The 25162-nt window shown below is 36.1% G+C and overlaps 1 protein-coding gene across 2 annotated transcripts in view; it reads right to left on the bottom strand.

Moving 5' to 3' along the window:
• Positions 1-25162, bottom strand: part of FAR1 (fatty acyl-CoA reductase 1) — a 73043-nt gene that overhangs the window by 21819 nt on the left and 26062 nt on the right. Inside the window, exons 1-4 of one of the 2 annotated variants that reach the window (XM_007471424.1) lie at positions 19737-19789; positions 18318-18513; positions 8186-8361; positions 1114-1293 (exon numbers count right to left, since the gene is read on the bottom strand). In XM_007471424.1, coding sequence (XP_007471486.1) covers positions 1114-1293; positions 8186-8361; positions 18318-18513; positions 19737-19789 — 605 coding nt within the window. Of the gene's footprint in view, positions 1-1113; positions 1294-8185; positions 8362-18317; positions 18514-19736; positions 19790-25162 lie in introns of those variants that run through there. The other variant, XM_007471425.1, reaches the window with a different exon arrangement.

Genomic DNA, 25162 nt, shown 5'->3' with positions numbered 1-25162 from the left:
CATTCTGTAGCACCCTTGGGAAGAAAAGAATTCGACTGAGAAAACAGGTGATGGTAACTGAAGAGCTGAATGTGAATAGGATTCCTTGGAAGAAAAGAGACCGAAGAGCAAACAGAATAAAGGAGGAAAAAGCTCACAGGAATATTATATGAGGATTAACAAATATGTGAAGATACGGATACTGGAATTTTCTATAATTATCGTCTATAAAAGACCCTTTATTTATTCTTGCTCTGATCCTGTTTGTTTGTTTCACTCGATGAGAAAGTAAAGGCTGAAGCAAATGAAATCTTGGCCATGCCTATTTGTATCCATCAAATGCAAACATTTCTCAAGTAATAATTGATGACAGGATCCTTAGTCCTCAGAAAGATGACAAACAACAACACTAGGAGTATCAATTAAAGGACCATGACTCCTCCAATTCCCTAATAATTCAAGGCCTCTCTGTAGATATACAGTTGACACTTGAAAAACATGGGGTCGGGGCGTTGACACCTGCTCAGTCAAAAATCCACATATAACTCTACAGTCAGCCCTCTGTATCATGGTTCTGCATCAAAAGATTCAACCAACTGCAGACTGTGTAGTACTAATTTATTGAAAAAAATCTGCATATAAGTGAACCCACATAGTTCAAACCCGTGTTGTTCAAGGGTCAACTGTACTCCATTGGGCAAAAGAAAAGGATAATCTTTTAATAAATTAGACCTTGCTATTGAATAGGCAGTCATTAGTCTCCATGGATATCAGGCACTTCTTAGCAGCTAAGATTGATTCCTTGGAAAAACTGAGACTCTAATACCATGGATGAGTTGTTCAGAGGCTTTCCTCCAACCATCACACCTGGTCAAAAGTGAAAGCTCTACACTGACTTTACACATTGACTTTATGGAGAGTCATTTAGGTACAAATCTATACAATAAAAAGAACATAGTAGATACATAATAATTTGCTGAATAAGGAAGAGATAAATGTATACATAAGTGTGGGTGGAGATTTAGAGAGAAAGAGAGAGAAACTGAAACAGACCAAGAGATACATGTAAATAGATAAACTCAAATCCAAAGTTTGGGGTCAAAGCAAATGTATATAAATTTCAAACAAACGTACTCTAAAGAATCAATCAGCTTCTTGGGATCCACAGGGGGTGGATAGACTACTTCATCAATATGCTTTCGATTGCAGTAGGCATATGCCGTTGATACATGCATGAACACTTCCAGATTCTTCATCTGTTGTGCAAGCAGAATAAGCTGTCGTGTAGCAATCACATTTAACTGAACAGCATCTCTGTAAAAGAAAAAGTGACAATAAAAAATTGGGAAGCTGTGTCATTTTTTCACCTGTTAAAAAAATCTTATTTCCATTTTAGAGCATCAGAGACAGAAAGGGACAAAGAGGTTTTTGTTTCTTTACAACTGATCCCTTAGCTCAGATTTTGTGTGTTATTTCAACATGAAGTACAACCATTCTACCAGTTGTGTTCAAAATTTTTCTGATTATAAAATAAACTTCATATAGGATTGTAAAAATAAAAGCACAAATTAAAAATTTTAAATTACCCAGAAATAGACACAGATAATTTCAGTCTTTGGCTTTTATGCATACATTTTTGAAGTCATTTTAGACTTCTTTTGCCTCTTGATTTTTGAAAGCATACTGTTTTATGAATGGCTATACCACCAGGAGAAGTAAGAATCATTAAGTAATTTTAAAGTGCTATGGTAGAGTCATCAATAAGGGTAAAACAGTCAAAGAAAACTCAAAAACATTAAATTATATTAATATATAATCAAGTAAAAGTATGTTTACTTCTCTCTTTGTAGCAATTAACCCAAACACCTTTTTAAGACTACCTTACAAAATTCAAAGGGGTGTTATAATACATTTGTTACAAGAGGCAAATGCAAGACCCCAAGATGATCTATATATTCCCTTCTTGAAATTTATTTGAGGTAAATAATTTCACAAATGCAAAAGTATATATGCAGAAAAATAATCGATGAAGCATCATCTAGTAATAGCAAAAGCCTAGAGAGCTCAAATATTCACTATGAAATGGTATAATAAAGTAGGTATCTTATCACAATGAAAAAATTCAGCCATTAAATAACTGACAACTATAAAAACATGGAAAATCTGTGTAAATAATATTTTTTAAATATATAGATTATGAAGTGAAACAGGATTAAAAACAAGACTCTGGAATAAGACCTGGGTTCAAACCCTGGTTTAGTCTGCCTATCAGCTAGGATTAGGTGACCTTGTAAAGTCATTCAAGCACTCAGGCCTCAATTTCTTCATCTGTAAAGGAGAATACGTAATGGAGCCTAACTACTAAGATTTGTATAAAGTTAAATTAAACAAAACAGCTTGCAAGTATTCATCATTATTCTTAACATAGTCCCAAAATAGGCATTCAATAAATATTACTTAAGGGGTAGATAGTTTTTGCTTTCTATTATACTTTTGTTTATAACTTACTTGAGGGAAAAAAAGTTGAAATACCCAAAACCAGTAATACTGTGAAAAAACTGGCAAAGTAATACAGTGTTGGTGACACTATAAACTGATACAACTGATCCGAAAGAGACTAGGACAAAGTACCAGGAATTACAGAAATGACAGAGTTATTAATCTAGTTAACCCACTGAAATTAACTGAGAGGAAAAACTTGTTCTAACCGTAATTTTTCAAACAGAAAGAAATTAAGTTCCCTAAATTTGTTTTTTGGGTTTTTTGGTTGTGTTTTTGCTTTTGTGTTTTAATTGAAGCATACTTGATTTACAACGTTGTGTTAGCTTCTGGTGTACAGCAAAGTGATTCAGTTATACATATATATTCTTCATATTCTTTTCCATTATGGTTTATTACAGGATATTAAATAGAGTTCCCAGTGTATACATTAGGACCTTGTTGTTTATCCATTCTATCTATAATAATTTGCATCTTCTAGTCCCTAACCCCCAATCCAACCCTCCCCCACCCCTACCCCTTGGCAACCGCAAGTCTGTTCTCTATGTCTGTGAGTCAGTTTGTTTTGTAGATAAGTTCATTTGTGTCATATTTTAGATTCTGCATATAAGTGCTATCATATGGTATTGGTCTTTCTCTTTCTGACTTACTTCATGTAATATCATAATCTCTAGGTCCATCCATGTAATTGCAAATGGCGTTATTTCATTCTTTTTCGTGGTTGAGTAACATTTCTGTGTGTGTGTGTGTGTACACACACACACACACACACACACACACCACATCTTCTCTATCCATTCATCTGCTGATGGACATTTAGGTTGTTTCCATGTCTTGGCTATTGTAAATAGTGCTGCTATGAACACAGGGTTGCATATATCTTTTTGAATTATAGTTTTGTCCAGATATATGTGCCCAGGAGTGGGATTGCTGGACCATATGGCAACTCTATTTTTAGTTTTTGAGGAACCTGCATACTGCTCTCCATAGAAATTGGCTGCACCAATTTACATTCCCACCAACAGTGTAGGAGGGTTCCCTTTTCTCCACACCCTCAGAAAAATTCCCTATATTTGCTATACTAAGTGAACATGACATAAATTACAGTATAGTAACATGATGAAATATCATCACATCATGAAAATTATAACTATGAAAAAGTTAGAAATATGGAAATTGTTTCAATAAGTAAAATTACAAATTCTATGTTTACTTTTTATGGAAAACAACATATTTTCAAAGAGAGACCACAAGAAAATTTTTTTTTAAAATTAAAAATAGTTTTGAGTACTTTCCGAAATTCTTACATTTTCAGTATTTAAGAAGAAAAAAATCCAACTGTTCTTTTAAAAGGCCAGGATATGTCACAGATAGAATCTGGTCTACTTGACTGTAAAGTAGTTCTTTGATGCGTATCACATTTGCAAAACAGTGGGAACGGGGACGGTACTGTTTTCGAAAAGGTATACAGAGAATATCCTGTTACAGGTTTCTGAGGACAGAACAACAAGTTCTGGGTCACTAGGAATAAGAAGTAATTCATGAGAGGAAAAACTCTTGGGACTTATTTTTTCTTTTAATTTAATATTATCTGAGAACCTATGAAAACATACTAAAAGGAAAAAAAAAATTTTAATGGACTAATTGGGTTGGGATCTTAAAAACATGAGTGTATCTTTCTCCTTCCTTATCTCAACTGAGGGAGGAAAATCTGTTTAAATAGATATCCAGCAAAAAAGACGTCTCACAGAGAGGATACTGTCCACTAGACTATAAGGCAATGTGCTATTTTCTTTTGCATTTGCAAAACAATAGTGGTAGGGAGAGTGATGTTTTGGGAACAGAACACAAAGGATATTTTGTTACAGGTTCCTGAGGATGGTGACAGAATTTCTGGGTCACTGAAAATAAGGAATAACTTGAGAGAGAAAGCACTCCTGAGCTTTGCCTACTCACCTCTTCCCATCCATCCGCACCTGACAGTGCAAACCTGAAGGCATTTTGTGCCCATGTAAATAACTCTTAGTATCTCTGCCAGGCTAGTATCCTCATTCTGTTTTACTACCATCCAATTTGTACACCTTGAACTTTAGGCTGAGACCCTGACATGTTAGATCTGAAAGCATTTAGCAGTACCAAACAAACATAAAGTTCTCACTATGTTTTGGTTATGGGTATTCATAAACGCATCTTATATAACACTGGCTTTTGTGGGGGGAGAGCAAAAATGAACAAATCTTTGTAATTATGGTCCATCACTAACGTAGACATAGAAACCACTTTAATAAAGGAAAAAGCTCAACTTGAACTGCCAATAAATTTTCTTATTCACCTGTCTTCTATTGACATACTGGGTTGTTCAAAATCTATGCTGATAACACTTTTAAGACCTTAAACCAGAGATCATGCTTTGCTTGACAGACACCTGTGAGCTTATTAAAATGCAGATTGCTGGACCTCATCTTCAGACACTTTTTAATGTGTCTTAAATCACATCTTTTTTTTTTTTTTTGCGGTACGCGGGCCTCTCACTGTTGTGGCCTCTCCCGTTGCGGAGCACAGGCTCTGGACACGCAGGCTCAGTGGCCATGGCTCACGGGCCTAGCCGCTCCGCGGCATGTAGGATCTTCCCGGACCGGGGCACGAACCCGTGTTCCCTGCATCGGCAGGCGGACTCTCAACCACTGCGCCAACAGGGAAGCCCTTAAATCACATCTTATATAAGCTCCCCAGGCCATTCTGATCTCTCCCTCATCACTCCCTTCCCCATCTCTGAGAAAATACTACCTACATGAGATCTCATCACTATACTGCTGCTGATTTTTTTTTTAACTTAATGAAGATATAGAAACAGATGTCTATTAAGGGGACAATTAATCAATCAGGGTAGGGGATCCAGTCATTTGTAATTTAAATCACACCCTAGGCTCTTATTAAAAATGAGGATTCCTGGGTATTATCTCAAAACTAGAGGGTCTGAATTTGGCAAATACAGTCCAAGACTATGCATTTTTAACACATTTTCCAGTAATCCTTAAGATTCATAATACATTCTAAAGTTTGAGAATCCATGCCCTTAGGCTCAACAGTTTCTTGATCTTTTCTAAATCATCTATCTTTACTTCCACTCCTTTCTGAACACCTACTCTCATATTCATACCCTGGGCCCTCTCACCCAAAATTGCTCTAGCTCTAAAATCTCATACTATGAATTTTTCCCAGACCACACTATCTGTCCTCCCATTTCTGCCCTTAAGCCTGTTTTCTGTCCTCATCATGGTCTTTAGTCTCCTGATACTTCTTTACTCTCAAGTCCAATGGCCCTGTTCTACCTTCACTTTCCTTACTATATAGATACCATACCTATGGTCAACTATTTAAGTAACTCCCTTTATTATCCTCAATATCACCCTCTCCTCAACTTTTGTCAGTATTTCTTTATAATTCCTAATCTTGATATCCATTTTTTCCCACTTCAAGATTTATAGACCACCGTATCTGAAAATAAATGAGCTCTGGCATCTCTCAACTCTCACAGCACTTTAACGTATGCTCTTCAGTAACTCCACATTTTCTATCCTATTTTATGGTTATTTAAGTATATTCCATTTCCTCTAATAGACAATATGGACTTTGCAAATAGGACCTGTGTACAATGTATTTTGATTTCTCCCAAAATACAGAGTATAATGTTGGGAGTAAAATCTGGATTTTCTTGTCCTGGCAGTAAAGGCTCTGAACCATTTTTTATTTGTGGGCTAACTTAAAAAGTGGCTATAAAGAATAATTGTTTTGTAAGTAGTTATTATATGTCAACCTACAGTATTTTAGAATGTTGTAGTATCACCACTTAGACATCAATATCCATTAAAATTGCTTCACAGAAAACAATAATTTCAATTAATGACTAGGATTAGGTCAGTAAATATGCATATGCCCTGACAAGGAAGAGAAGAACAATAAATTTTCTTGTTCACCTGTCTACCTCCTTCCACTATGGCATCTCTAGTGAAAGAAGAAAGAATAATAATAAAAAGATTTCCCTTTTGTTAATGGTAACCTTGCTTACCCTGGGGGGAAGAGAAAAAGGAGGGAACATTCCCCAAAAGTATTACACTTTGGTCCTCCTCGTTACTTGGATGAGTTTCACCCTAATGAATGTTGCCTGTTTGCAAAACAATTTCCCCTTCAAAAGCATCTGATTTTCCCTTTGAGGACTATACCATAATTATCAAGTATCTATATACCTTTTTCATTGAAAACAGTTTCATAAGGCTATGTGAACTCTTTCTTTTGGTTAAGAAAAAAAAGAAAGCTAGAACTACAGGGAAAAATACCAGTTAGACGGACTATTTCATATTAAAAGCCTACCTGTAATCGCACTATCCAAATATAATAACTGGCCAATATTAAAAGATATGTATATAAATACACATTTATGTACATACATATTTTATGAAAATGAGATTATACTATAGTTCTAATAAGATTCTTTTGTCACTTTTGAATCCTGAACACATAATTGCTGCATAAAAAGAACTAAAACATAAATAAATTATTACCACCAGATAATAAAGGATAAAGTCAAGATTAGAACTAAGGTACGTAATTCCAAAGCTCACGCCCTCTCCATTATACAGTGCTGCCTCAGCTTCCTCAAGTATAAAATGGATTTGACCATTATATTACATTGGGTAACATTAAGCATGGAATGAAATAATGAGCGAGAAAACACCCTGAAACTATAAAGCATTGTTAGAGGAATCTAAGGGACTATTATAGTGTCCTTACCTGCAATATAGGCAAAACTCACTGTAATGCTTTGGCACTGAACTGTCATGTTATAACACTGTCGATTAAGGTTTATACTTCTATACATAGACAATATGGGGGATAATCTCAAAACCCTTTACAATCAGAATTGAACTTAAAAACATTTTAAGAAGGCCTTCAAGCAATTATGAAACCTAAAGAAGTGTGCACCATTTTAATTGATATAAGACCATACAATTAGATTAACATTATAAAACTGTATATAACATCAAAAAATGCTCTGAATTAAGCACCATTATTTGAAATATGTATCTGTTAGATTTTTAAAAACATAGTGACCATTTAAAATGTTATTTTTTTCTTGAAATAGGGCATCTTGAAGGAAGTCCAAATCGTTTTTAAAGTAAACTTATATCCAATGTACCCTGCCCTTAACACTGATACCAAAGTTTTAAAACAAAAACAGGGTATGACTTCAATGTATAAGCCATTTCATCTTACTCTGCAAAACCTGAGCCTAACTTTTTAAAATTTTCAGATGAATATGTGTGAAGTAGACAAAGCTGCTGGGGTATACACTTCTGAAAGAATGGAGGGCAGAGGAAATAAACACTATTAGTTGTTAAGACTAATACTCCTACCCAAGGGAAACTTCTCTTTCTTCTATTCCACACTTCCCATTTCTTGCCTCCTCCCTGCCCCATATATAAATTTATGGCAACTTCTAATGAACATATACTAGCTATCCGATGTTTTTAAACTGATAAGAAGAGAAAGAAAATTGTTTTAATACTCTGTAGGACACGGAATGCTATAATTAACAGAGAGCAAACATTTTCAAAACACTTTCAAATGACTTGACTGAAAAGTAGAATTCAAATTAGATCTTTTAACTGTGCTGCAGTTCAAATATCATGTAATTACCTTTACTTACCTCAAATTTTCATTAAACCTTACTGTAGCTGCACAGTGGAATATAATATTGGTAGACTCTATGATGATCTCTTTATCTTCTTCACTAAGAGCCAGTTTAGGTTGGGTGAGTTCACTGTTGACTGCTATAATTTTCTCCCTAAAATCTGGATTTTCATCTCTCAATCTGTCAAAAAGCTATCAAAGGGGAAAAACATTTTAGGGCAGTATTTTTCAACTTTCTAAAACCCATCATCACCACCTTTTCCTCCCCCAAGGATCACTATTTTTTAAATTTCAACTACGTGAATCCTAAGGTTGCTTAAATTGCTATCATTCTGCATGAAAAACACTCTATGGGGTCCACATTGTTATCCCCATTTTATAGATGAGGAATCTGAGACACAGAGAGGTTAAGTAACTTGCCAAAGGACACATGGCTGGTAGCTTGCAGAGTTAAATTTTAACTGTCCATGCCTTTGTTGATTAGATATTATCTCTCAGAATAGACATTAAGCAGCACAGACATCAGAACAATGTTTAAAACGATCATTCAGGGACTTCCTGGTGGCGCAGCGGTTAAGAATCCGCCTGCCAATGCAGGGCACACGGGTTCGATCCCTGGTCCGGGAAGATCCCACATACCGCGGAGCAACTAAGCCTGTGCATCACAACCACTAAGCCTGCACTCTAGAGCCTGCGAGCCACAACTACTGAGCCTGTGTGCCACAACTACTGAAGCCTGCGCACCTAGAGCCCATGTTCTGCAACGAGAAGCCACCGCAATGAGAAGCCTGTGCACCGCAATGAAGAGTAGCCCCTGCTCTCCACAACTAGAGAAAGCCTGCATGCAGCAACAAAGACCCAACTCAGATAAAAATAAATAAATTACATTTAAAAAAAAATAAAAATAAAATGATCATTCAGATTTCTAAAATCCAAACCTTAATTTATCACTTCATTTTATTTTGCTTTTAGTCTCTTTTAGTAGATTAAAATACCATTAATCATAGTCTACCTAAAATCTTAGGAAAATTTTAAAGGGGAAAACAAAGTAAGTGTGTTAAAGGAAAAAAAAGTTGGTAAGCAAATGTGAATATGAAGCTGGATAAACTTGAGATATACATATAGGATTCTAACTTGAAAATAGAAAATTAAATATTCCTTAAGTATACTCAAAGGAATAAATTTTTAACTAGAGAATCAGATCCCAAAATGGTTACAGTATAAAGGTACATTCAATTTTGAGTCAAATTTAATTTTTTATCCCAGATTTTATAGAGGAACACTGATGTCACCTCCAGATCACTGTTCTATTACACCCTGACTCTCCACTCCATTTAAAGTCCATATTTGTAGTTTAAGCAGAGATTCTGAAATCTGGAAAAAAAAGTCTATAAAACATATATGGTACTCGCTTTCACCTTCCCAGGTGACTTTTAGTAAGTAACAGTCTTCCCCTCCAGCACTGCTAGCTAGTGACTTCAATATTACTGTTTTTTTATATTAATTAATAAAATATTTACTAAGCATTTCAGATGAACTAAGTACCTTCTAGACACTGAGAAAACAAGAATTATGACCTTTGCCTCAGGCTATTTAGAGTCTAATAGGAAAAATTAGACAAGTAAACAGTTAAAATATAATGTTATAAGTAATAAAACAGGGATAATATAAGTGTTATGAGACTGTACAGGAGCAACATCTAGCCCTGCTAGTTGGGAAGGACCTGAGATTATAAAGTAGAAGAATAGTGTTTCAGGTAGAGAAAGTAGCATGTATAACCACCTAGAAGTAACAGAGCATTAATGTTTGGGAAATTTAAAAAACTCAGTAAGACTTGGCCAATGACTGGAAGAGGGATAAGGAATATAAACTCCATGTGGACAGGGACTAGGTCTATTTTGCTCAGAACAAAGGCCCTAGATAACAGAGTGCCTGGCAAGATAGTGATATGATAAACATTTGTTAAATGAATAAATTCATTAGGTGGAAAACACTGCAAGAGAAAGAAGTACAGCTATGGAGATATGAGTTCAGTTTTGTGAATGCTGAGTGTAAAGTGCCAATGAGAACACCCCAGAAGACTGGTCTAGTAGAGATAACTGGCTCTGTGTGTCCTGAGTTCAGGGAAGAAAGAGTCAGACTACTGATATAGATTTTATTAACCACACAGGTAGCCCTGGGAGAATATCACCCAGGTAGCAGCAGTGATGAGCACCCAAGGTCTAGACTATATGAAGCTTTTTCCAAATCTAATTTAAAATACAACCTTTCACCTCACACAAAACAGAAGGTGCTGAGTAATTACCTAACTGGACCTAGTAAGAAGAGATCAAGGCCTCGCACAGAATTCTGAAGAATATTTAAGGGGCTAGCAGAGAAAAAGGAGCCTGAGGAATGACCAGAAAAGTACTTGTAACACACTGAATTCAGACTTTTTCATTCTCCCAGACTGCCAATGACCTTTAATTCCCCTTCATATCAGATATCTCCACCACTACCACCAATACATGATCATGCTGCTTCACAAGTTACATCTCAAATATGATGCTCTTCCCTTCTTTAGCTACCATCTCTTTATTCAACACGGTCTTTTTCAAAGTTTTTAACCCACTGGTACCCCAATTAGTTCCTACTTTACTAAGTCCACTAATGCCCTCTTTAATGTATTTTATTCCCTTTCCAGAATTTATTTCGTGGTCAACTATGTGCACTCCTTGCCAGCAACGAGGTTTACCTTCCCAGAGACATTCCTGTAAATCAGTGGTTCTCGAGTTGGGGCAATTTTAGCCCCCAGGGAACATTTGGTGATGTCTGAAGACATTTTTCTTTGTCAAAACTGGGATGGTGAGGAGAGGGAGCTGCTGGCATTCAGTGGGTAGAGGCCAGGAATGCTGACCACCCTACAATGCATAGGACAGCTCCCCATAACAAAGAATTACCTGGCCCAAAATGTGAATAGTGCTGAAGTTGAGAAATTCTGCTATAAGACAATGTCCCACTATAGTATATGCTCTATGCCTATGCTCTTTTATTCCTGTTTCAAAATCATAGAAGGCTCTACCTAAAAGTTTCTTAACAACTTTAAGTGTACATATTCACTTCTACTTGATATAAAAAGAACTCATTTTATTGATTCACCAGAAATGCTATACATAAGTGGGAATGAACGGCCCTAGGAGTAAGTGGTGGGATGTGCCGGGGGGAATTAAAAGCATAAGATAAAATGACAAAATTTTATAGAGTATTTTAGTCAAATATTTATTTAGACAAATACTTGGGGACAAGGCATTTTTATATTGAAAATAATGGCCATATGTTTAGACTAAACTATAAAAGTTCAATGAAATTCCAGGCTTTCAGTAGAAGATAATCATTTTCTTTACAAATCAGACTTACTGGTGAGGAAAAATTTTAGAAGCATTACCCTGGAGACCCCAGAGAAGATGCCCAACTCTTTCACATTTTATTTAGGTCCTCAATTCCAACCAAGACATCAGCTTCAATAATTGCTCCTATACAATCTCTCTTAACACCTCTACACTCTCTCTTCCTTCCCTCCTCCCTCTTAAAAACTCTCTAGACTGTAGGCTCCATTAAGGCAGGGACTCTTATTTATCCCTAAATTCAACCCCTTACATCAAGTCAAGTGCCCAGCACTGAGTACACACAATAAATGTTTTCTGAAAAATAAAAAATGAATAAGAAAAAATAACCTCTCACTAGGGGGAGGGAGGGTGTTGGGAAGGGAATTACAATATACCAATTACAAGTGGTTCATGATAAAATGCCAAGATGAGAAAACAAAGGGCAGACATGGCAGCAAAACACACATGCAGGCATTATTACTTAAAATAGGCCTTGTGGTCTGACAGCCCCCTTGATGACTCCCTTCTCACAGGTTTTCAGGGAAGCAAAGAATTCCAAAAGGATCTGGCAAAAAATCAGAAAGAGGAAAAAGAAGAGAGACTAACATACACTATCTGAGTAGTTAAGAAGTTTAGGGATAACTTCTAAATTTTGGAGAAAGGATTTTACATCCTACAGTTAAATAAAAATAAAAGCAACATGTTAAGTATCTGCTGCATGATGTCAAAGAAAAGCTACTGTGACATGACAGTTCTAATCCAACTATCACAAAGGTATACGAAGTTCATTCAAAGTAAAAAGTCTGGTTAGTTGCTATGTAAGGATTTGTTAAATTTTTTTGTTTTTTCCAACAGGACTATAAGAATTTAGATAGACAAATGAGCATCATTCTCTTCCAAAAAAAAAAATAATGTTATCATTGACATTTCTTTGGAGGGATATGCCTATAGAGTCAGAGCCCTTGCAAAACTGAGCTCACAGCTTTCTAATCACTTTTGTTTCTGACTCCAATTTTATTCTCTGAATCTTTACTGCCAAGCTTGGGTTCAAATTAATTTTGGATGTCTGCAAAAGTCAACTCTCTCCTTAAAGCATGAACATTTGCCCCTATTCAGTATATCCATTAGAATGTGCCAGTAGGCTGTCCCCACATGGTCTAAGCAACACTGTACACTCTTAAACAGCACCAGTTCTCAAAGTGTAGAAGATCCTAGGAGTCCCTGAGACTCCTACTTAGGGAGTTCACGAAGTCAAAACTATTTTCATAATAAAAGTAAAAAATTATTTGCATTTTTCACTTTCATTCTCTCACAAGTATAGAGAGGAATTTTCCAAAGCTACATGTGTAATGACATCATCACTCTTGATGGCTCATGGAATGTGCGCTTGTATGTATATTCTTTTACTTTAAAAATTTCTCAATTTTAAATGGGACCTAATGAAACTTAAAAGCTTTTGCACAGCAAAGGAAACCATAAACAAGACAAAAAGACAACCCTCAGAATGGGAGAAAATATTTGCAAATGAAGCAACTGACAAAGGATTAATTTCCAAAATTTACAAGCAGCTCATGCAACTCAATATCAGAAAAACAAACAACCCAATCCAAAAATGGGCAGAAGACCTAAATAGACATTTCTCCAAAGAAGATACACAGATTGCCAACAAACACATGAAAGGATGCTGAACATCACTAATCATTAGAGAAATGCAAATCAAAACTACAATGAGGTATCACCTCACACCAGTCAGAATGGCCATCATCAAACAATCTACAAACAATAAATGCTAGAGGATGTGGAGAAAAGGGAACCCTCTTGCACTGTTGGTGGGAATGTAAACTGATACAGCCACTATGAAGAACAGTATGGAGGTTCCTTAAAAAACTAAAAATAGAACTACCATATGACCCAGCAATCCCACTACTGGGCATATACCCTGAGAAAACCATAGTTCAAAAAGAGTCATGTACCACACTGCAGTTCGATTTACAATAGCCAGGACATGGAAGCAACCTAAGTGTCCATCGACAGATGAATGGATAAAGAATTGGCACATATATACAATGGAATATTAGCCATAAAAAGAAACAAAATTGAGTTATTTGTAGTGAGGTGGAAGGACACAGAGACTGTCATACAGAGTGAAGTAAGTCAGAAAGAGAAAAATAAATACCATATGCTAACACATATATATGGAATCTAAAAAAAAAAAAAAGGTTCTGAAGAACCTAGGGGCAGGACAGGAATAAAGACGCAGACGTAGAGAATGGACTTGAGGACACAGGGAGGGGGAAGATTAAGCTGGGACAAAGTCAGAGAGTGGCATGGACTTACATATACTAAGAAAGGTAAAATAGATAACTAGTGGGAAGCAGCCCACAGCACAGGGAGATCAGCTCAGTGTTTTGTGACCACCTAGAGGGGTGGGATAGGCAGGGTGGTAGGGAGACGCAAGAGGGAGGAGATATGGGGATATATGTATATGTATAGCTGATTCACTTTGTTATAAAGCATTAACTAACACACCATTGTAAAGCAATTATACTCCAATAAAGATGTTAAAAAAAAGAAAAAAAAGAAAAGAGGAAACTAGAAGAGGGATACAGCATAAAGCTTACTTTGATAAATCTATACACAGAAAAAGATGGATGAAGAGCTGAACTTGGGAAGCGTAGATCATACCTACAATGTGAATACCTGACTGTTTGGAAAATTGTTCTTGTTAAATAACTCTCAGCACTCGATGAATCATCTAGCAATCCAGTATAAAATAAATCAATATTAATATTGCACTACAATTATCATAAGTACTAAATCACTATCATTGCTATTACTGCTTCTATCATGTTTTGAGTTTTTACTATGGCCCAGGCTTTGTGCAAAATGTTTTAAATAGCCGTTATCTTATTTGAATCAATCATTCAACATGTATGTAACACGTGGTCTGTGTACGGTATTGTTAAAGTCTCAAAACTTTACAAAGAGGTGTTACAGACTGAAAAAAAAAATTCTCAATTTTAATCTCTACTACAATAAAACATCAATAAGATATTTGAAATGAAACCTCACAAAAACAAAATCTCTTTGAAGTCTTCAATAATTTTTAAGAGTGTAAAGGGGTCCAGAGATCAAAAGTTTGAGAATCACTGCCTTAAATAAACAGAATCTTTCAACTTATTTGGATGATATGAAAAAATACAGCCATAAGGTAATAATATCAGTCTGCAATACACTGCAGTCAATATACATTATCAAATAATTTGCTCAAGAGTTTTAATTAAAAGTCACTTGGAAAAAAGCTATAAATTATATCACGTTTTTTAAAAAGTCCTTATACTAGGCTACCAAATACTTTTAATTTTAAAATGATATTGAATACAGTTTAGTTGATCTTCCCAGTTCTCAGGAGAAACTGAAAATGACCTTTGTACCTACCACACTTTAAGGTGGCAAATTCTTCAAGCATAGTTATTATGTAGCTAGATTTTATGGTAGTAAATACTAAAATATTAACTCACATCTTTTTTTATTGTCTCTAAAGAATTTAGAAACAGTGATGAAAATGACTAAAACTTGTCTTTGTGTGTGTGTGTGTGTGTGTGTGGCCATGCCCCCTGGCACCCAGGATCTTAGTTCCCCATCTAGGGATCGAACCCATGCCCCCTCCAGTGGAAGCAAAGAGTCTTAACCAATGGATCGCCAGGGAAGTCCCTTGTCTTTTTTTTTTAATTGAGATAACTAACACTGGTTTATAACATCATATAAGTTCCACGATTAGGACATTATATTTTGACTCCTATATACACTACTGCGTGCACCAACAAAAGTTTAGTTTCCATCTGTCACCATACAGTTGACCCCTTTTACCCATTTCACCCTACCCCCAACCCCTTCCTCTCTGGTAATCACTACTCTGTTCTCTGTTTTCACATTTAACCCACATCTTACTTTAAAAAATAAGTACATAGAAAGTTCATGTGATAATTCCTTAATCTAAGAGTTTAAAGTTAATACTTGCTACACTTTTCTCATGTGTAAGTATAAATATTTGTTTGAAGCCCTCTTCCTCAAGTCAACAAGCAAAAATTTAAAAGAATAATTAACAATTTCAATTGTATTTTAAAAGGCAAAAACCTCACTAGGGGAGAGGAGAGTGCTAGTAGGACTCCAGCACTTAGTATTTACTTTACATGCCTTATACAGAGTCCAGTAAAGCAAACACCACAGCTTGCTCTGACACTCTTCCAACCTGCCAAGCAGTTCTCAGAGCCTTTGCCCATGATGTTCCCTCTACCTTTAACACTCTTCCTCCACGTACCACATGGATTCTTCCTCACTTCATCATTCAGGTCTCTGACCAAACGTCACCTCAGAGAGAACTTTTTCTGACCATCGTACCTAAAGCAGCACCTCCATTACTTTCAATCCCCCTTTTCTGCTTTACTTTTGAACAGCACGTGCCACTATTCAACATGTTATATAGTTGTTAACTTGTCTCCCTAACTAGAATGTAAATTCCAAATGCTGGGATTTTGTTTTCTTCATTGCCGTATCTCTAGTAACCTGAACAGCTTCTAGTATATAGCAGGACTCACATCTCTGTGGAAGGGAGGGCAAATGGGAAGAACACAAGTGCATGAGAGTTTGGGGCAATGGGAAGAACGTTACTAGAGTATAACTACCCTTGTGAGCTATACTGTCACTGAGTAGCCATCAAAGAAGTAGATTTGTTTTAAAAAGTAATTCAGAGAAAAGAAGTTTTTCTAGTTGAAGTAAAGATTATTTAAAGTTTTCATGTAGGGACAAACTCAATAAACAGTGGGACAAAAGTAAATATTATTTTTATCTTTAATGCCCTATTAATAGTTTCAAACAATTTATTTTTAAAAGTAAAAACAAATATTAATTTATATCACTGTTAAAACCCTGTAGGTCTAGGATTACCTCTTAATGGGGAGGAGGGGGAATACAAACAAGAAAAACGTGGATGCTTCACAAAAGAGAAGTTTATCTTTCTGAACCAAAATTATATTTGAATGGAAATCATTCTCAAACAACGTAACATCTTAGTAAAGAAAACATTCTAAATATAGTTTAACCTTTTCTTAATTTATCCTAAGTCACTGTAGTGAATATTGGTGATTGTATTTTATTATAACACTGTAATGTTAAGAAAATTAAAAGTTATATTTAAACCCTCCACACGTCTGTACAGGTCTTATTGTGTATCTTCTCTTTTTCTCTTAATTATTTTTCTGTTATCATACTTTATCACTCCTAGGAGATAAGCTTCCCACTACTGCCCTAACCCATAAACTCTTATTCCTTCTGATGTTAACCTCTGTTAATTCGCTGCCCTTCACGCACTTCTCTTTTGTTTTTGTCATCTTCTCTTTTAATTTTTGTAAACTTGGGCACCAAGCTTTTTGCCACTGGCTTCGGGAAATTAATCTATTTTTACTCAGTGTGTACCAGCTACAACATTTACAACTAGTAAGGTATCCAACTCTCAAGATTACTTTTCCCATTTTATCACAAAGCATTCTATCATCTTTGCCTTACTTTCTTATCTATTGGGGAAGTAATGCTATAAAGTAGAAAGGGATCTGTTATCAAGTCATCTGTGTTATATCCGACATCTATTAGCTACACAACTTCAGATAAAATAACCACCTCTGAGACTCATTGTCCATATTTGTAAAATGGGATATATCAACATCTGTCCCTACCAGAGCATGAGCTCTGGTTTCAATCGTTCACAGACATTGGCTCTAACACTAACTATATGACCTTGTAGAATGGGAATAAGACCAGTACTTACCTTGAAGAGTTCCTGTGATAATTAAATACATATAAGGTGCTTTGCACACAGTGCCTGGCACAACTTAAGCACTCAATAAATGTCAGCCACTATTAACTATGGATTTCTACTGAAAGATCAAAACAGGCTGGAATACAAATCATGTCTAATAAATTATTTATTAACTCTAGAGAATTGTTAATCTATAATTAATCGACATATCTTTTGATACTTTTCAGCAATTCTTTCACTGCTCAGAGTAACTCAGAGGTTTCTAGTTTTGGTCTTTTTTGTTTTTTTATACATAAGTCACAGTTGCCCTAGAAGGTTAAAAGGTACCACATACCTACCTAATAACTAAAAAATTACACAGCTACTATACCAAACTTACTAACAATGAATGTCAGATAAATTCTAAAGCCTATAACTGGGAAATAATTTTACTCCAGCTCATTTCCATTTTTTCTTAGCCATATTTTACTAAAGGTTCAAATGTATGACATACTCTTGTATTCTATACAACCCCTCTGTCACCATGTTCTTATTTGTCAGATAGGAATATGTGACTTTGCGACTTCCTAATACTTCTGTGAGGAGCAATTAGTGCTCACAAATTTTTAACTGTTATCAAAGCACTGTGTCTCACAGCATAGTAGGAGTTAGAAACTAACTCATTATTATTCTGAAGCTATTTAAACATCTAGTAATTACAAATAACCTGCCTCAAATATTCTAAAAATACATTAAACCTTTACCATAAAGTTAATTTAGAACTTGTTATATAAGTGTGTTCATCATAGAAGAAAGCTTTTTTCTCCTACTGATCACAAGTCATATTCAGTTTACTGCCATTCTTAGAGGATTTTTTTTTACCAATTTTTTCAGGATACTTAAGAAATATACTAAGCTGTTGATGATTACAATAATTACATGCACAAACACTTTTTTCTCTCTTCCAAATGATCATTTTCCATACTTACCTTGCCACTAATTACTTCTTCTACTCGTTCCTGGGGTGTCTGTCCAGCTTTCTGCCTCACCAAAACATACACTGAATTCACCTTAGGACAAGACCTCAGCAACTTTTCCAGAAGTACCTTCCCTAGGAAACCAGTAGCTCCAGTGAGGAGGACATTCTTGCCTTCATAGTATTCTGGGATTGAAACCATTCTGATCCTAAGGAAAATATGACAAATAAGCATCACTTCAAAGATTTATGTTCATTGTTACATACTGAAAATCTCTTGGTATTCAAATAAGTATTTTCAAGGACAGGCAAAAATCAAAGTTCAACGTTAACACAAAAGGGGACATTAACGTTTGGCTCATTGTAGTAAGGTGGAAAGTACAGTGAACTGCAACACTGGCTTCTAATCCCTGTTTTTACCTGGACCACCTTGGACAAGTCACTCACCTTCTCTGGGGCTGGGTTTCTTTAGTACAGTTTGTACCAAGTGACCTCTAAAAATTCCTTCAGCAATAAGAATCCAAATCTTCACTTAAACCTCAGTTAAACCCCAAACATGAATAAGTGGTGTTTCTCTGTCTCCAAAAGTATTTATAACACCAAATAGAGGTCAGCAGCAAGACTCAATTGCCTAGCTTGTATAACATGGTGAGGTGTCATATTCACCTATCATCACCAGTTGAAACAAGAGGTAACACCAAGTCCTTTCTTTTACATGTCTGTAGTGACAATATATTCAAAAGGTACTTAAACCTCCCTTTTGGTAAGAAATATAGTAAGAAATATATAGACTGACTTATCCTCCCTACCCAAATTCCACTGAAACAGCAGAAAAGAGAGTATACTAATTAGAATGAACACACAAAAGAACCATGATGAGTGGAAAAAACAAGATGCAGAAGGACTCATGCAGTATGTCACTATTCAAGGCTCAAACACATTCAAAATGATGCTATTTATTGTTTAGAAATGCATATACATAATAATATTAATAAATGCATTAGAGAGAATATAATACAATCAGAAAAGAGAATAAGAAGCTTCAATTGTATTTATGTTTTGCTTAAGCTAAGGAGTAGATACCTGTATTTTATATCTAAATTTTTCACAATTATAAAAAATTAAATTCATAACAATCTGAAAACCCATTAACAAGCAAAAAGAAAAGAAGGAAGGAAGGTAGGAAGGAAGGCAAGAAAAAAGAATTTCCACAAGAAACAGATGAGACTAAATTGATAGAGAAGCCATAGCATAAGCAATAACAACCTAAGCAAAACAAACATAGGAAAGTACCATAAGGAGGCAAGAGCTGTCCCAACCCCCTAAACAGAAAACACCAAGTTCAGGATCAAGAAGCTGAATAAAAGCTTAGGGAAATTAAGGTAACTAAAGGTTGCTCACAGAACAGCAAAGCCACTCCTGACAGTCTTACTTCCTGTATAAACTTTGGCTCCCAGACTTAGTATCCAGATCTGCTGAGAACATCCAGCATGGCTGCTAAGGACAAAAGAGAAGTAGGGCTAAGTTTGAGGTTGCTCTGTACATCCACAAATGGAGGTGGGGCACTGGGAGAAAGGAAACAAAAACAACCAAAAGAAGAAAAGTCTTCAGAGCACTTGTGCCCCAGAAATAAATTTTAGGTCCTCAGATTATCTGGCTGCTGCTGGCCCTCAAAACAGACTCATACAGAGCTCTCAGTAATTCCACTTGGAGAAAAGATCTCTTGGAAAATCAGGCTTCAGAAAACTGAGAGGAAGGCAGTATCAGCTACCAAAACCAATCATACTAGTCCTTCATAAATATGGATAACTAAGGATCATCAGATATTTAAGAAATATCTACAAAATTAAGAAGGACCAAAATGAAAAGCAAGAGAACCAACCACGTAGAAAACTAAGGTAATGAAAAATTTACAGGAAATTTAAATTCTAATAAATACCCTCCAAGTCATTCACAAGAATATTGCATCCATCGAGCAAACTACTACGAAAAAGGAACAGAGAATAAGAAACCATTGGAGACGGAGTTCTGCCCACCACAGCACCAGCCAGTCCTACCCACCACCAGTCCCTCCTATCAGGAAACTTGCACAAGCCTCTTAGATAGCCTCATCCACCAGAAGGCAGACAGCAGAAGCAAGAAGAACTACAATCCTGCAGCCTGTGGAACAAAACCAATATTCACAGAAAGATAGACAAGATGAAAAGGCAGAGTGCTATGCACCAGATGAAGGAACAAGATAAAACCCCAGAAAAACAACTAAATGAAGTGGAGATAGGCAACCTTCCAGAAAAAGAATTCAGAGAAATGATAGTGAAGATGATCCAGGACCTCGCAAAAAGAATGGAGGGAAAGATCAAGAAGATGCAAGAAGTGTTTAACAAAGACCTAGAAGAATTAAAGAACAAACAGAGATGAACAACACAATAACTGAAATGAAAAATACACTAGAAGGAATCAATAGCAGAATAACTGAGGCAGAGGAACGGATGAGTGACCTGGAAGACAGAATGGTGGAATTCACTGCTGTAGAACAGAATAAAGAAAAAAGAATGAAAAGAAATAAAGACAGCCTAAGAGACCTCTGGGATATTAAACACAACAACGTTCACATTATAGGGGTCCCAGAAGGAGAAGAGAGAGAGAAATGACCTGAGAAAATATTTGAAAAAATTATAGGCGAAAACTTCCCTAACATGGGAAAGGAAATAGCCACCAATGTCCAGGAAGCACAGATAGTCCCATACAGGATAAACCCAAGGAGAAACACACTGAGACACACAGTAATCAAACTGGCAAAATTAAAGACAAAAAAAAATTATTGAAAGCAGCAAGGGAAAAACGACAAATAACATACAAGGGAACTCCCATAAGGTTAACAGCTGATCTCTCAGCAGAAACTCTACAAGCCAGAAGGGAATGGCATGGCATATTTAAAGTGACAAAAGGGAAGAACCTACAACCAAGATTACTCTACATGGCAAGGATCTCATTCAGATTCGAAGGAGAAATCAAAAGCTTTACAGACAAGCAAAAGCTAAGAGAATTCGGCACCACCAAACCAGCTCTACAACAAATGCTAAAGGAACTTCTCTAAGTGGGAAACACAAGAGAAGAAAAGTACCAACAAAAACAAACCCAAAACAATTAAGAAAATGGTAATAGGAACGTACATATTGATAATTACCTTAAACGTGAATGGATTAAATGCTCCAACCAAAAGACACAGGCTTGCTGAATGGATACAAAAACAAGACCCATATATATGCTGTCTACAAGAGACCAACTTCAGACCTAGGAACACATACAGACTGAAAGTGAGGGGATGGAAAAAGATATTCCATGCAAATGGAAATCAAAAGAAAGCTGGAGTAGCAATTCTCATATCAGATAAAACAGACTTTAAAATAAAGAATGTTACAAGACACAAGGAAGGACACTACATAAGTTTCAAGGGATCAATCCAAGAAGAAGACATAACAATTACAAATATATATGCACCCAACATAGGAGCACCTCAATACATAAGACAACTGCTAACAGCTATAAAAGAATAAATCGGGGCTTCCCTGGTGGTGCAGTGGTTGAGAGTCCGCCTGGCGATGCAGGGGACATGGGTTTGTGCCCCAGTCCAGGAAGATCCCACATGCCGCGGAGCGGCTGGGCCCGTGAGCCATGGTCCTAAACCTGCGTGTCTGGAGCCTGTGCTCCGCAATGGGAGAGGCCACAACAGTGAGAGGCCCACGTACCACCAAAACAAAACAAAACAAAACAATAAATCAACAGTAACATAGTAATACTGGGGGACTTTAACACCACACTTACATCAATGGACAGACCATCCAAACAGAAAATTACTAAGCAACAGAACCAACCACTTTCTGTTGCTTTTTACACAGCCAAAAATAAATAACTTAATTAATTAATTTTAAAAAAAAGAAAAAAGGGAGAAGACTCAAATCAACAGAATTAGAAATGAAAAAGAAGTAACAACTGAACCTGCAGAAATACAAAGGATCATGAGAGACTACTACAAGCAACTCTATGCCAATAAAATGGACAACCTGGAAGAAATGGACAAATTCGTAGAAAGGTATAACCTTCCAAGACTGAACAAGGAAGAAACAGAAAATATGAACAGACCAATCACAAGTAATGAAATTGAAACTGTGATTAAAAATCTTCCAACAAACAAAAGTCCAGTACCCGATGGCTTCACAGGTGAATTCTATCAAACATTTAGAGAAGAGCTAACACCCATCCTTCTCAAACTCTTCCAAAAAATTGCAGAGAAAGAAACACCCCCAAACTCATTCTACAAGGCCACAATCACCCTGATACTAAAACCAGACAAAGATACTACAAAAAAAGAAAATTACAGACCAATATCACTGATGAATATAGATGCAAAAATCCTCAACAAAGTACTAGCAAACAGAATCCAACAACACATTAAAAGGATCATACACCATGATCAAGTGGGATTTATCCCAGGGATGCAAGGATTCTTCAATATATGCAAATCAATCAATGTGATACACCATATTAACAAATTGAAGAATAAAAACCATATGATCATCTCAATAGTTGCAGCAAAAGCTTTCAACAAAATTCAACACCCATTTATGATAAAAACTCTCCAGAAAGTGGGCATTGAGGGAACCTACCTCATCATAAACAGGCCATATATGACAAACCCACAGCAAACATTACTCTCAATGGTGGAAAATTGAAAGCATTTCCTCTAAGATCAGGAACAAGACAAGGATGTCCACTCTCACCACTATTATTCAACATAGTCTTGGAAGTCCTAGCCATGGCAATCAGAGAAGAAAAAGAAATAAAAGGAATACAAATTGGAAAAGAAGAAGTAAAACTGTCACTGTTTGCAGATGACATGATACTATACATACAGAATCCTAAAGATGCCACCAGTAATATTATACATACAGAATCCTAAAGATGCCACCAAAAAACTACTAGAGCTAATCAGTGAATCTGGTCAAGTTGCAGGATACAAAATTAATGCACAGAAATCTCTTGCATTCCTATATGCTAATGATGAAAAATCTGAAAGAGAAATTAAGGAAACACTCCCATTTACCATTGCAACAAAAATAATAAAATACCTAGGAATAAACCTACCTAGGGAGACAGAAGACCTGTATGAAGAAAACAATATGACACTGATGAATGAAATTAATGATACAAACAGATGGAGAGATATACCATGTTACTGGATTGGAAGAATCAATACTGTGAAAATGACTATACTACCCAAAGCAATCTACAGATTCAATGCAATCCCTATCAAATTACCAATGGCATTTTTTACATAACTGGAACAACAAATCTTAAAATTTGTATGGAGACACAAAAGACCCTGAATAGCCAAAGCAATCTTGAGGGAGAAAAACGGAGCTGGAGGAATCAGACTCCCTGACTTCAGACTATACTACAAAGCTACAGTAATCAAGACAATATGATGGTACTGGCACAAAAAGAGAAATATAGATCAACAGAACAGGACAGAAAGCCCAGAGATAAACCCACACACCTATGGTCAACTAATCTATGACAAAGGAGGCAAGGATATACAATGGAGAAAAGACAGTCTCTTCAATAAGTGGTGCTGGGAAAACTGGGCAGCCACATGTAAAAGAATGAAATTAGAACACTCCCTAACACCATACACACAAATAAACTCAAAATGGATTAGAGACCTAAATGTAAGGCCAGACACTATGAAACTCTTAGAGGAAAACATAGGAAGAACACTCTTTGACATAAATCACAGCAAGACGCTTTTTGATCCACCTCTTAGAGTAATGGAAATAAAAAGAAAAATAAACAAATGGGACCTAATGAAACTTCAAACTTTTGCAAAGCAAGGGAAACTACAAACAAGATGAAAAGACAACCCTCAGAATGGGAGAAAATATTTGCAAACGAATCAACGGACAAAGGATTAATCTCCAAAATATACAAACAGCTCGTGCAGCTCAACACAACCCAATCCAAAATTGGGCAGAAGACCTAAATAGACATTTCTGCAAAGAAGACATACAGATGGCCAAGAAGCACATGAAAAGCGGCTCTACGTCACTAATTATTAGAGAAATGCAAATCAAAAGTACAATGAGGTATCACCTCACACCAGTTAGAAGGGGCATCATCAGAAAATCTACAAACAACAAATGCTGAAGGGTGTGGAGAAAAGGGAACCCTCTTGCACCGTTGATGGGAATGTAAATTGATACCGCCACTACTGAGAACTGTATGGAGGTTCCTTAAAAAACTAAAAATAGAATTACCATATGACTCAGCAGTACCACTACTGGGCATATATTCAGAGAAAACCATAATTCAAAAAGACACATGCACATCAATGTTCATTGCAGCACTATTTACAAGAGCCAGGTCATGGAAGCAACCTAAACCCATTGACAGACAAGTGGATAAAGAAGATGTGGTACATACATACAATGGAATATTACTCAGCCATAAAAAGGAAAGAAATTGGGTCATCTTAGAGGCATGGATGAATCTAGAGACTGTCATGCAGAGTGAAGTAAGTCAGGAAAAGAAAAACAAATATCGTATATTAACACATATATGTGGAACCTAGAAAAATGGTACAGATGAACTGGTTTGCAGGGCAGAAATTGAGACACAGATGTAGAGAACAAACATATGGACACCAAGGGGGGAAGTGGCGGGGGCCGTGAGGGGGGTGTGATGAATTGGGAGATTGGGATTGACATATATACACGAATATGTACAAAATGGATAACTAATAAGAACCTGCTGTATAAAAAAATAAATAAAATTTAAAAATTTAAAAAAAGAAAGCATTGG

The sequence above is a fragment of the Lipotes vexillifer genome, unplaced genomic scaffold, assembly GCF_000442215.2.
Source record: "Lipotes vexillifer unplaced genomic scaffold, Lipotes_vexillifer_v1.1 scaffold6, whole genome shotgun sequence".
NCBI lineage: Eukaryota > Metazoa > Chordata > Mammalia > Artiodactyla > Lipotidae > Lipotes > Lipotes vexillifer.
The sequence above is the reverse complement of the archived record's forward strand: the minus strand, read 5'-3'. Positions and strand labels throughout refer to the sequence as shown.